This window comes from Pseudophryne corroboree, chromosome 3 (assembly GCF_028390025.1).
Source record: "Pseudophryne corroboree isolate aPseCor3 chromosome 3, aPseCor3.hap2, whole genome shotgun sequence".
Lineage (NCBI taxonomy): Eukaryota > Metazoa > Chordata > Amphibia > Anura > Myobatrachidae > Pseudophryne > Pseudophryne corroboree.
Window position 1 is genome coordinate 686,751,769 of NC_086446.1, and position 12,889 is coordinate 686,764,657.

Consider the following 12,889-nt stretch of genomic DNA (forward strand, 5'->3'; position numbering starts at 1 on the left):
GGCTGGCAACAGCCCCCAGGGTATTTACCAAAATTATGGTGGTTATGGCAGCCTATCTCCGCAAACGGGGGATAAGATTTTTTTCCATACCTCTACAATCTTTTAATCCTGACTCAATCCCAGGAGTTAATCTTGAACCATCTCCAACAGACAATAGTTTGTCTACAGAGACATGGATGGCTCATAAATTGGGAGAAGTCGTTTCTGAATCCATCACAATGGATGGTTCACTTGGGGGCCATTTTGGATTCAAGTCTACAAAGGATTCTTACCGGAGAAGACCTCCAGGGTACAGGTAATGACTCGGGAGTTGATGCACAGTCAGACAGTTTCAGTCCATGCAGCAATGCGACTGATGGGTCTGATGGTGTCCACGTTCAACATTGTGGAATATGCACAATTCCACTCCAGACCCCTACAGCACCTCATTATAACCAGATGGGATGGAAGACATCAGACAATAAAAAGATTATAAAGCTTCCAGTAAACGTAAAAAGGTCACTAGCTTGGTGGCTATGGACGGACCATCTAGACGAGGGAAGACCCTTTTGGATAGCAGATTGGTAAGTACTGACAACAGATGCCAGTCTTCAAGGCTGGGGAGCAGTGTTCGAAAATGTTTGGTTACAGGGAAAATGGACCACAAAGGAAAGTTGCCTGCCAATAAATTTGTTGGAAATGAGGGCCATATATATGGTTCTAGCTCAGGCAAAGGACATTCTGCAGGGAAGACCAGTCCAGATCCATTCAGACAATGCAACAGCAGTAGTGTACCTCAACCATCAGGGAGGAACTCGCAGCAAAGGACTGATGGAAGAAGTAACTCGCATACTAAGATGGGCAGAACTTCATCTTCTGGCATTGTCCAGTGTTTGTGCTGGGAGTGCTGAACTGGGAAGCGGATTTTCTCAGTCAACACACCATTCAGGAGACCGAATGGGCATTACACCCAGAAGTATTTCAGACTCTAATAAACAGATGGGATCTGCCAGAGAGATCTCATGGCGTCCAGTTGGAACAACAAAGTTCCGGCATACAGGTCGAGAGAGGATCCCGGGGCGATCCTTGTAGACGCGCTGTCAGTGAAATTGGGAATTTCATCTGGCATATCTATTTCCTCCAATCTGTTACCCAGGGTGGTGAGGAAAGTAAAGCAGGCAAAGGGAGCCATAATTCTAATGGCTCCAGCCTGACCCAGAAGGCATTTGTACATAGATCTACTAAGGATGTCCGTGGAAGCTCCAATTCTGCTTCCTCAACGTCCAGATCTACTAATGCAGGGGCCTTGTCACAGCCATCTGGAACGGCTGTCTTTGACGGCATGGCTGATGACACCTCTATCCTAAAATCAAGAGGTTTTTCCCAACAGGCAATTAAAACCATGCTTGGAGCAAGAAAGCTGCCTTCAGCTTGTATTTATCATCAAATATGGCAGGCCTATATTCATTGGTGTAATGAAGGAGGTATGAATCCAGGATCTTTTAAAGTTTCCAGGAATTTTGGATTTCCTCCAAGCAGGAATGGATAAGGGTTTAAAAGTGGCTTCTTTGAGAGTTCAAGTATCAGTATTAACTGGTTTCGGAGAGATTGCGAACCTACAGGATGTGCAGACTTTTTTTTTTTTTTTTTTTTTTTTTTCAGGGAATGTTACACATTCAACCACTTTGTTCCTCCTGCAATGCCCTGGGATTTAAATCTGGTTCTTAAATTCCTTCAGGGGCCTCCGTTTGAATCACTTAAGAGAGCAGATCTTAAATGGTTGGCTAAAGTTCTTTCTACTGGCAATAGTGTCAGATTTAGGAGCACTGTCGTGTAAGTCTCCTTTTCTTATCTTTTATCCAGATAAAGCAGATCTTGGAACTAGATCTGGTTATCTTCCGACGGTGGTCTCAAAGTTTCACCTGAACGAAAAAATTGTAGTCCCGGCTTTTCAGGAATCGGGACTTTCTGCGGGAGAAGCGTCGCTGGACGTAGTCGGTGCATTAATAATAATTTACGTAGATCGTACTAGGGCCATCAGAGACAGATTCTCTTTTCATGCTCTTCGAATTTCACAAGAGGATGGCGTGCTACTAAACATTCGCTAGCAAGATTGCTTCGAATGACTATTTCAGAAGCATTCTCGTGCTGATCTCCCTGTTCCGCTGTCTCTGCACACTCTACACATAAGGTAGGTCCTTCATGGGCAGCACAGCATCGTGCTTCAGCAGAACAGATTTGTAAGGCAGCCACATGGTCTTCCATTAACACTCATTAGACATTATGCCTTGGATACTTTTGCCTCTCATGATGCAGAATTTGGGCGAAAGGTTCTCCTGGTTAATCAGGAGCGTCCCCACCACTAATGGCTTTGGGAATCCCAATGTTATCCTGTGGACCCAGCCGGAGAAATATACAGTTATGGTAAGAACTTACCGTGGATAATGGGATTTTTCCTATGACCACAGGGATCCCACCCTGACGCAGTTGATTTGAGGATCTTTGCAATCACTAAACCACTTCCCTCTTGTATGGAAGGGTGTGCATGTGTATTATCGCCTGAATAGGGTTCTACATGATACTTCTGCCTAATTGCTGAGAAAACTGATTTGATTGAGTCGTGGGTGGGATTATATGGAGGAGCCCGATGCATCCTGGGAGGCCAGAAAGCTCGTGACTGTTTGTTTGGTGTCATTTTCGCTGTCGCTCCGGCATATCCCAATGTTATCCTGTGGACATAGGAGAAATCCCATTATCCACGGTAAGTTCTTACCATAACGGTATATTTCGGCAACAGGTGGTCCCCCTGGAAAAAGCTCAACAAGTTCTCCAAATCATAGCTACAAACATACCACCTCCATATTTGACTTTTCAAATTGAGAAGAGGACAGTGTCAAGAAGGTGATTTAAAAATTAGAGGCACACACAATCGGGAACAACACAGACTTTCACCTCCACTCCTATATTGGTGTGGAACAGAGGACTTTAACCAAGCAAATATGTAATTACCACATTACTGGACAAACTGAAACTAGGGGCCAAAGCCTCCAAATTTGTACCACCTTCTCCATTTTCAGGGTTTAAGATAATCTCTGATTTTTTTTGCTGGGATGCAAATAAACTGATGTATACCACAGGGTCAAGATTGGCTCTTTTCCCCTCCATGGAGTCTGGAGACTTTGTGAAAATCTCATGGGTTTCTTTTTTTCCTTGCATTTTTATTTACATATTTTGTGGCAGATGCCTTTATATTCCCAGCATGTGAGCATACCTGTGTCTTGTTTTTATTCATATTTTATTTTTAAATAATGCGGCCCCTTTAGATGTGTTAGCAGCCCCTCGTGAGCCCCCACAGAAGCCCCGGATTGAGCAAGTTGAGTTCGGCACCGTTCTAAGCAGGACTGTGCAGTGAATTATTTATATAATCCTGCTTCGTGGGATTTAGGAAGTTGGGCATATCTAGCAGCTCACAAGTGCCATTTTCCCTCTGCAGCTTACCCTGACAGGAATCACAGGGAAGCGCAGCTCCTCCACAGACTTCATGTCTCCTCAGCGGTACCAGGGGGTCTTAGAGGGGGGAGCGTTTTAGAATGCTAAGCCCTGTTAGGGGACTTAGTGTAGCGACCCAGCTGAGTTTTTACTTGGTTACAAGGGCGCTATCTGGCTGGCTCCATCTTCTGTCTCCCTGCGGGCTCTGTGTGGGTTCAATTGTGTTTTTGACCTTCTGTGTGTGGGGGGGGTGTCCCTTCCTGTTGCCATGTCCAGGGACTGCGTTTACTGCAGTCCCGTCCCCCACCCCCCCCCCCCCACCCCCAGAGACTCTCTACCCTGTACTCGGGATAGTGCACATTCTCAGGCAAGTGGGGCAGAACACCCATGGTTAGCTTCCGTTAAAGGATAACTACCATTTCTACTAAATTATCCCACAATGAGACGCAGTTCTTAAGACAGTATCGATGACCTAATAAATAGAGATTCAGTTCCCATACCAGCGTCTCAAACCCCCGCCATTTGCCCACAAAAGCGTACTCTGGCCCAGCTCATGCAGGATGATACTGATGACTGTACATCCAGACCCGGAGGAGGATGAAGTGAGTGGCGGGGGGGGGGGGGGGGGGTCCTGTCCTGTCCTGTCCTGTCCCGTCCCAAGGAATACAGCTTCTATCAGAAATGTCCTGCACATTCCCGACGGGGTGGCGGAGGTAGAGGAGGAATCTTATTTTAATGTAAAAAAAATCCTCTGTAACTTTTCCTTCATCAAAGGAATTGAATGCCATGTTTAAAGAAACTTGGGCTAATACTAATAGTTTCAGATCCCTAAAAGATTAATTACATCCTTTCAATTTACTCTGGAAGATGGTGGGTTTTCCAATTTCCTTCTGATTGTGGACGCATCCGTGTCTAGGTTGTCTTACCTGTTCCTGGGGCAGCATCCTTATAGGACACTGACTGCAAGATTGAGACCACTCTCAAATCTTTATACACTGCTGCTGGGTTGAGACCCACTATTGCTTGTGCATTGATGATCACTAAAGCCATTGCTAAGTGGTCAGGTAGACTAACTGACAAATTAGATTCCTTACCCAGGGGGGAAATTTTACTCCTACAGCATATTCAAGACTTTGCTAACTTTATGGTGGAGGCCTTAAAGGAAATTGGCTTGCTCAACACACGCACCACTGCCATGGCAGTGTCGGCACGCAGAGGCTTGTGGCTATGCCAGTGGATTGCGGATTCCAGGAAAGGCATCGAAAGCCTACCATTCACAGGTGAAGCCCTTTTTGGAGATGAACTGGATAAGTGGATATCCAAGGCTACAGTGGGTAAGTCTACATATCTTCCTTCTGCAGCACCCCCCAGCTAGGAAAACCTACTCTGCTCCAACTCTGCAGTCCTTTCGGACAGTGACACTTAAAAGCAAAGCCGAAGGTGGTTCTACAGCCTTCAAAGGCAAAAGTAAACCCAGAAAACCCAGCAGGATCTGCTTCCTCAAAGCCTTCAGCATGATGGTGGATCACACTGCCTGGAAGACAGGCAGGTGGGAGCTTGGTTACGTTTTTCAGTCACATTTGGGCAACAACTCGCCAGGATCCCTGGGTATAAGCCCTTATCACCCAGGGATACAAATGGGAGTTTCAGGAACTCCCACCTCAGATTCCTCAAATCAGGCTTGCCAGCTTCTCCAGAAGCAAGTATGACTTTACAGGCAGCCATTCAAAAACTGGGACCGACTCTGTCGTTCCATTTCCACCAACTACAAAACAAGGGTTATTGCTCCAACCGGTTTGTGGTTCTGAAACCAGACTGTTTGGTAAGGCCCATTTTAAACCTCAAATCACTGAACCCATACTTGTGTGTTTAAAGTTCAAGGTGGAGTCTCTGTGAGAGCTATGATCTCTGGTCTGGAGGAAGGGGAATTTCTGGTGTCGCTGGACATAAAGGATGCGTACCTTCATATTCCGATTTGGCCGCCTCATCAGGCATATCTAAGGTCTGCACTACAGGACTGTTAATACTAGATCCAGGCCCTGCCATTTGGCCTCTCCACAGCACCGAGGGTATTTACTAAGGTAATGGCAGATGTGTCTACTCCGCAAGCAGGGAGTAAACATAATACGTACCTGGACAACCTGCTGATAAAAGCTCCATCCAGGGAGAGGTTGTTGGACAGCATTGTCCTCTCAACTACTTGAGAATGGGTGGATTCTGAACCTACCAAAATCCCACCTGGAACCAACTCGGAGGCTTCCTTTCCTGGGGGATACTAGATACAGAGGAACAGAAGGTATTCCTTCCATTGGAAAAGGCATTGGTAATCCAGTCGATGGTGCTGGATGTTCTAAAACCAGCCTGGATATCTGTGCATCTCTGCATTCGCCTTCTAGGGAAGATGGTCTCCTCTTACAAGGCTCTGCAGTATGGAAGGTTTCATGCGAGGCCCTTCCAGCTGGATCTGTTGGACAAATGGTCCGGATCGCATCTTCACATGCTCCAGATCGCATCGTCTGTCGCCAAAAGCTGGGATTTCTCTTCTGTGGTGGCTTCAGACTTCTCCCCTGACCAAGGGTTGACAGTTTGGGATTCAAAAATTGGATTCTGCTAACCAAACGCAAGCCTCAGAGGTTGGAACAGTTCAAAGCAAAATGGTCAAGTCAGGAAGCCATTCTTCAGAACAACATTCTAGAACTAAGGGCCATATACAATGCCCTTCTACAGGCGTCACATCTTCAAGATCACGCCATTCAAGTTCAGTCAGACAATGTGACGGCAGTAATGTACATAAACCGACAGGGCGGAACGAGGAGCAGAGCATCAATGCCGGAGGTAACAAGAATTCGCCTCTGGGCAGAAAGATATGCAGTGGTGCTGTCGGTAATCTTCATTCCGGGAGTAGCCAACTGGGAAGCGGACTTCCTCAGCAGACACTACCTCCACCCAGGAAAGTGGGGCCTTCACCCGCAGGTGTTCGAGTCCTTAACACATCGGTGGGGAATTCCACAGACACGTCTCAAGAAGCTAAAGTGCTATTGTTCCAGGTCGAGGGACCCGCAAGCAGTGGCGGTGGATGCTCTGGTGACTCCATGAGTCTACCAGATGGTTTGTGTGTTCCCACCTCTTCCATTGATCCAGGAATTCTCAAAAGAATAAAAAGGGGGAAAAGGGTTCAAGCAATTCTCACTGCTCTGGATTGGCCAAGAAGGGCCTGGTACACGGATCTACTGGAGATGCTCCTAGAGGACCTGTGGCCTCTGCCTCTTCTACAACAGGGGCCGTTCGTCTATCAAGACTTACCATGGCTACGTTTGACGGTATGGAAGTTGAGCGTCAAATTCTAGCATGGAAAGGCATTCCGGACTGGGGTATTTTCCGACCCTGATCCAAGCCAGGAAAGAGGTAACGTCTAAACATTACCACCATATTTGGAAAAATGTCTCGTGGTGTGAAAACAGGAAACTCCTGCAGTGGAATTTCAACTGGAACGTCTGTGGATGTGGGCCTACGTTTGGACTCCTTTTTTTTGAAGGTCCAGATTTTGGCCTTGTCCATTTTCTCCCCCCCCTGAAAGTATTTGCTTACCTCCCTGAGGTTCAGACGTTCTTGAAGGGTGTTCTGCACATCCAACTGCCCTTTGTGCCTCCCATGGCACCTTGGGATCTTAATGTGGTTGTGCAGTTTCTACAGTCAGTGGTTTGAGCCTTTACAGGAGGTTGACTTAAAGTTTCTTACGTGGAAGACTGTTACACTGTTGGCCTTAGCTTCAGAAAGGGTGTGTGTGTGTGTGTGTGTGTGTGTGTGTGTGTGTGTGTGTGTGTGTGTGTGTCTGCACTGGGACTTTGTCTCACAAAAGCCCCTACATAATTTTTCATGAAGATAGAGCTGAACTCAGAGCTCGTCAGCAATTTCTTCCTAAGGTGGTGTCTGCATGTCATATCAACCAACCTATTGTGGTTACGGTGCATGCTGACACCACTGCTACCTCAAAGTCCTTGGCTGTTGTGAGGGCTTTGAAGATCTGTTAGCTTCACATAGCTCGTCGCAGAAAATCTGACTGTTTGTTCTCTATGATTCAAAGAAAACTGGGAGTCCTGCTTCAAATCGGTCTATTGCTCGCTGGATCAGGCTCATTATCCAGCAGGCTTATTCTATGGCAGGATTGTCTGTTCCTAAAGTTCATGCCTACTCTACTAGGTCAGTCAGTTCACTTGGGCGGCTGCCTGGGGGTTTCTTGGCTTTACAGCTCTGCCAAGCAGCAAACGTGTTCGTACCCGACCAAGTAGCTAAGTTCTACAAAGTCAATACTTTAACCAAACTGAAGGTCCTCAGAGGCCAAATAGTCCTGCAGGAACCTCCGCGCACTCCCACCTGGTTTGGGAGCTTTGGTACATCTCCACGGTACTAATGTGGACTCCAGTATCCTCTAGGACATAAGAGAAAATAGGATTTTAATTACCTACCGGTATATCCTCTTCTCGTAGTCCGTAGAGGATGCTGGGCGCCTGCCCAGTGCTTCATGTTTCCTGCACTGTTGGTTCAGCTGTTGCTATACCTGTTCAGGTTTTGGTTAGCATAGCTTTCCTCTGTGTGCTGGTTTGAATCTCGCTACTGTTCTGCTACATCCTTCCTCAGGATACGTCTGTCTCCTCAGGCAGTTTCTAGACTGAGTCTGGTAAGAGGGGCATAGAGGGAGGAGCAAGTGCACACTATTTATTTCTTAAAGTGCCCAAGGCTCCTAGTTGACCCATCTATACCCCATGGTACTAATGTGGACCCCAGTATCCTCTACAGACTACAAGAAAAGGTGTATGTATTAATTTTTTCCCCTCTGGGTATGTTTTTTGTGATTGTAGGCCAGCACCATTTTAGTTGCACTCTAATGTACTAATATCCTTTTTTTGATGGTATGGCCTCCAGAATTGAACACCGTATTCTAGATGAGGCTGTATTAATGACCTATACAGTGGCATTATTACTACTTTCTGCTGCTGATTCCTCTCCCAAAGCAGCCAAGCATCTGACTAGCCTTCCTCATTGCTTACCTGCCTTTAAGTCACCTGAATACACTATTTCTAAACTCTGTATTTGATTTCTTTCTTTTCAGCTATTGGCTAAAAGGAAAACTCCCTACTTCAGTGGAGAATCGGTGTCTATGATTGACTACATGATCTGGCCCTGGTTTGAGAGGCTCAGCGTGTCTGATGTTGAAGAGTAAGAAAACACAAACTTATCCATTACCTCCCTGTATTCAGAGTTGTCCGCATCACCCATATCAATCTGCCTGTGAAGGTAGCTGTCACTGCAATCCATGCACACTTGCCCCATCCCTGTTACTGGTGCAAGATGTTCATTTGATATCTGACAGATATCTGAATTCTCGCTACTGAATAGCCCACAATTCAGCATACATGCCATGACTTATCCTCAGAACACTTTGTTATGCGTGCGAACATCCAGTAGCTGCCCCATTACACCCACACAATTGGAGATGCATCTGCATTGGGCCCTGTTCTGAGTTGCCTGTAGTTGCTTAAAATTGCATAAGCTTGGCCACTCATTCACAGCATGAAATCTCAAATCGTGTAAATCTGAATAATGCTCTATACTAGGGGTGGGCAACATGCGGCCCGCGGGCCGGATGCGGCCCGCGAACCGATTCTGCCTGGCCCGCTGTCCCATACCACTGTGCAATGACAAGCGGCCCGGCTGAGCCGCTTGTCATTGCGCTACGAAGCTCCGAGATGCGGCGCCGCTGAGGAAATACCCGGTCTGCTGACCGGGATTTCCTCTGTGACATCAGGCGCTGGGCGGCATAGGGGGCGGAGCCACGGCAAGAGTGCAGAGGGCAGCGGGTAGCAGCAGCGGCTCTGCGCAGCGGATCTGGCAGAGAAGGCGGTGGATAATCTGGGCAGCAGATCTGCCACAGTGAAATAAAAACATCAAAGGTAAAGCTGCTATATGGGTCGAGGGGGGGGGGGGGGGGGGTAGGGAGGAGAGGAGGGGGAGAGAAGGAGGAGGGAGAGAGGAGAGGAGGGGGGTAGAGACTGCTGTATAGGTTCAGGGAAAGGGAAGTAGAGACTGCTGTATAGGTTCAGGGGAGGGGGTGAAGGGGGGTAGTGACTTCTATATGGGTTCAGGGGTGGGGGAAGGGGGGTAGAGACTACTATATGGGTTTAAGGGAGAGGGGAGGTTTGAGACTGCTATGTGGGTTCAGGGAAGCGGGTGGGGGGAGCTAGTAACCAGCTGTGAATACGATTGATAACAGCATTACACGGGATGCTGTTTGTTTGTTTGTTTTCAGCAGTTTTTTATTTTTATTTTTTTATTACTGGATGTGTTTTTTAAGCCCAGTACCCACGGGCCGGTTTGGGAGAGATGTGTGCTGAGCGAACCGCTCGGCACACATCTCTCCTGCCGCTCAGCACAGCGCGATCTGTGCTGAGCGTGCGGGGGGAGACGGGGGGGGCGCTCACTTCACCCAGCGGGTGAAGTGAGCGACCTGCTAGATTGGCCTGCATGCAGGCCAATCTAGCAGCAGCGATAGCGATGTGCGGGGCCGCGCATCGCTATCGCTGAGGGGGCTACACACGGAGCGATCATGCCGATATTCTAAGCAATCTAGTCAGATTGCTTAGAATATCGCTCCGTGAGTACCCCCCTTTAGACATTTGTATTTTGCCTGTAAAAAACTACGTATGCGGTGTAATGTATATTGTGGTGTGTGTGTTTTTATAGATATATAGATATAGATATATAATACTATGTTTTTATAGTTATAGTGTGTGTGTATATATATATATATATATTATATAAAACTATGGGCCTAATTCAGACCCGATCGCTAGGGTGTGATTTTTGCACTGCTACGATCAGGTAGTCACCGCCTACAGGGGGAGGGGGAAATCGCTGTGCAGGGGAGCGATCGCATGTGCAGGAGAGCTGCAGAAACAGAAGTTTGTGCAGTCTCTGCACAGCCCAGGACCTACTCTTCCAATGCGATGATCGGGGCCGGAGCTGACGTCAGAAACCCTCCCTCCAAACGCCTGGTCCCTCCTGCATTTTTCCGTGCACTCCTCTAAACCGGTCAGTTGCCACCCACAAACGGCCTCTTCCTGTCAATCACCTTGCGATCACCTGTGCGATCGCTTTGTTCGCACCATCCCATCACTGCCTGATGCTCCCCAGCGCGGCAGACCGATGTGCCTGCGCACTGCAATGCATGCGCAGTTCAGACCCGATCACCCGCTGTGCGAAAATACACAGCAGCGACCGGGTCTGAATTGGGCCCTATAACGGGTCTTATTTTGCAGCAACTGCTGACTAAGGGGCTGATTCAGACCTGATCACTGTGCTGCAAATTTTGCTATCCTGCGTTCGGGTAGTCGCCGCCCCCAGGAGGAGTGTAAATTCACCCGTGCAAGTGTACGATCGTATGTGTACGCAGAGCTGCAAAAATCTACTTTGTGCAGTCTCTGCGCAGCCCAGGACTTACTCCTACAAATATTTGTTATTCATATTAGTCCCCACCCTTGTGTGTGGCCCTCGAACATTCACTGGAAGTGTTAAGCGGCCCCCCAGCTGAAATAATTGCCCACCCCTGCTCTATACTGTATCCAGTGGTGCAAGTAGAAAAAATGTCTTACAGGTACTGGGTGCGTGTGCCAAAAAATGGGTGTGACCAAATGCCACATGGGGTGTGGCCAATGAAAATGGGGATGTGATACACATATGGGGGGAGGGGCAGATACACATGACCCCATAGTGCCAGATATACATTGCCCCTCAGTGCCAGATTTATCCAGTGTCATACGCCCCCAGTGCCATATACACATGTCCCCTCTCAGTATCGGATATGCTCCCAGTGCCAGGTATACATGCTCCCCCCCCCCCCCCCCCCCCCCGCCCCTCCAATGCTGCTCACCGCTGCTGCTGTACTGTGTGTATGGAGGAGAGCGCAGCCTGCACCTTTCACCCTCAGTCTCTGGCGGGTGTCTTACTTCAATTCAGCGCCGATCCGTGAGCCAATAAAAGCTTGCGGTCCGCAAGCTCTGGCTCATGGGCGGCACTGAATTGAACTAAGACAGAGGGGCAGGAGAGGCGCAGGCTGCGCGCTCCCCTCACATCAGCGGCGGTGAGCAGCAGAGGGAGCGGCAGCCTGTCGGCGTGGGTACGGTGTACCCATGGCTAAATTCTTAAGGGTACGCCGTACCCGCCCACTTGCACCGCTGACTGTATCTCTTACAATAGGTGCCTTTAAACTTGCTAATAATTATAAGAAGTATCTGATCAAAAAGATTGCAAACAGACAGTTTTTAGGGGATGTAGTTAATATCCCGGCGGTTAGAATAGACGCCGGGATCCTGACCAGCAAGAATGCAGACAGCTACACCAGGGCTATTCCCACTTGTGGGTGTCCACGACACCCATAGAGTGGGAAAAGAACATGTTTGCCGGCTGTTAGGATCCCGGCGTTCATGATACCGACAGCAGACTACAGGGTTGGATTGGCCCACGGGTACAGGGGAAACCCCCAGTGGGCCCTGCTGCCTGGGGCCTCATTCCATCTAGGGATCAGGTTCCAGACTGTGCTGTTGATCTAGTACATTATCATGCATGCACTACAGTATATACTGTCAATATTTATCAAGGGGCCCAACCAATGCAAAATGGTTTGGCAAACCAATGTGGCAGCTAGGCACACCCCCCTCTAGATCACACCCTCTAAACATGGGCACCAACCACTGCATTCACCTGCTACTGGCATTCTGTCAGGTGTGATGCCACTATCGGGGATAACGTATGTAACATGCTGTATATGGACAAGGTTACTCACTCCTAAATTATTTTTATTCCCCCCCCCCCTTGTAGATATTTGGAGAAGGCCCCTCGCATCAATGCCTGGCATGATCTCATGATGCAGGACCCAGCAGTAAAGGAGACCTTTACTCCACCAGAAGATCTCTTAAACTTTTTGATATTGTACTCTCAGAATAACTTGGATGCAGTTGATTATGGCCTTGATTCCAAATCACCAGTTCCTAAAATGTGATTGGCTTCCAAGTTTGTGCCTTTTTGTGTTAGAAAACTTTACTGATCCAAAGTCTTTATATTTCACAGCCCTTACTTCTTGAAGGTTGTGGTGTAATAAAAATGTTTAAATATTGAAACATCCTTGTTTAGGTTCTCAATTTATTTCTGATCATCTAATAGGAGCCAATAAGTTCACAGAAAAAGCTAAAGTCCATTTCTATATTCACAAATTGGATGCTATTATGATGGACTGCCTCGCAGCACGAAGGTCTTGGGTCTGATTCCCACCAAGAAGCTTAGCATTTGTACAGTATGTTCTCCTTGTATTTGGGTGGAATTCCTCAAAGTGCTTGTTTCCTCCCACAATCCTAAAACCTACCTGTAC

At 47.8% G+C, this 12,889-nt stretch overlaps 1 protein-coding gene across 1 annotated transcript in view; it reads left to right on the forward strand.

The window, feature by feature from the left end:
* LOC135056607 (glutathione S-transferase omega-1-like) overlaps nucleotides 1–12,641 on the forward strand; it is a 71,145-nt gene extending 58,504 nt beyond the window's left edge. The window contains exons 6-7 of the mRNA XM_063962006.1: nucleotides 8,579–8,685; nucleotides 12,343–12,641. Of these exons, the coding sequence (XP_063818076.1) occupies nucleotides 8,579–8,685; nucleotides 12,343–12,523 (288 nt within the window). The 3' untranslated portion in view covers nucleotides 12,524–12,641. The remainder of the gene's footprint in view (nucleotides 1–8,578; nucleotides 8,686–12,342) is intronic.
* The last annotated feature ends 248 nt before the right edge of the window (nucleotides 12,642–12,889 follow it).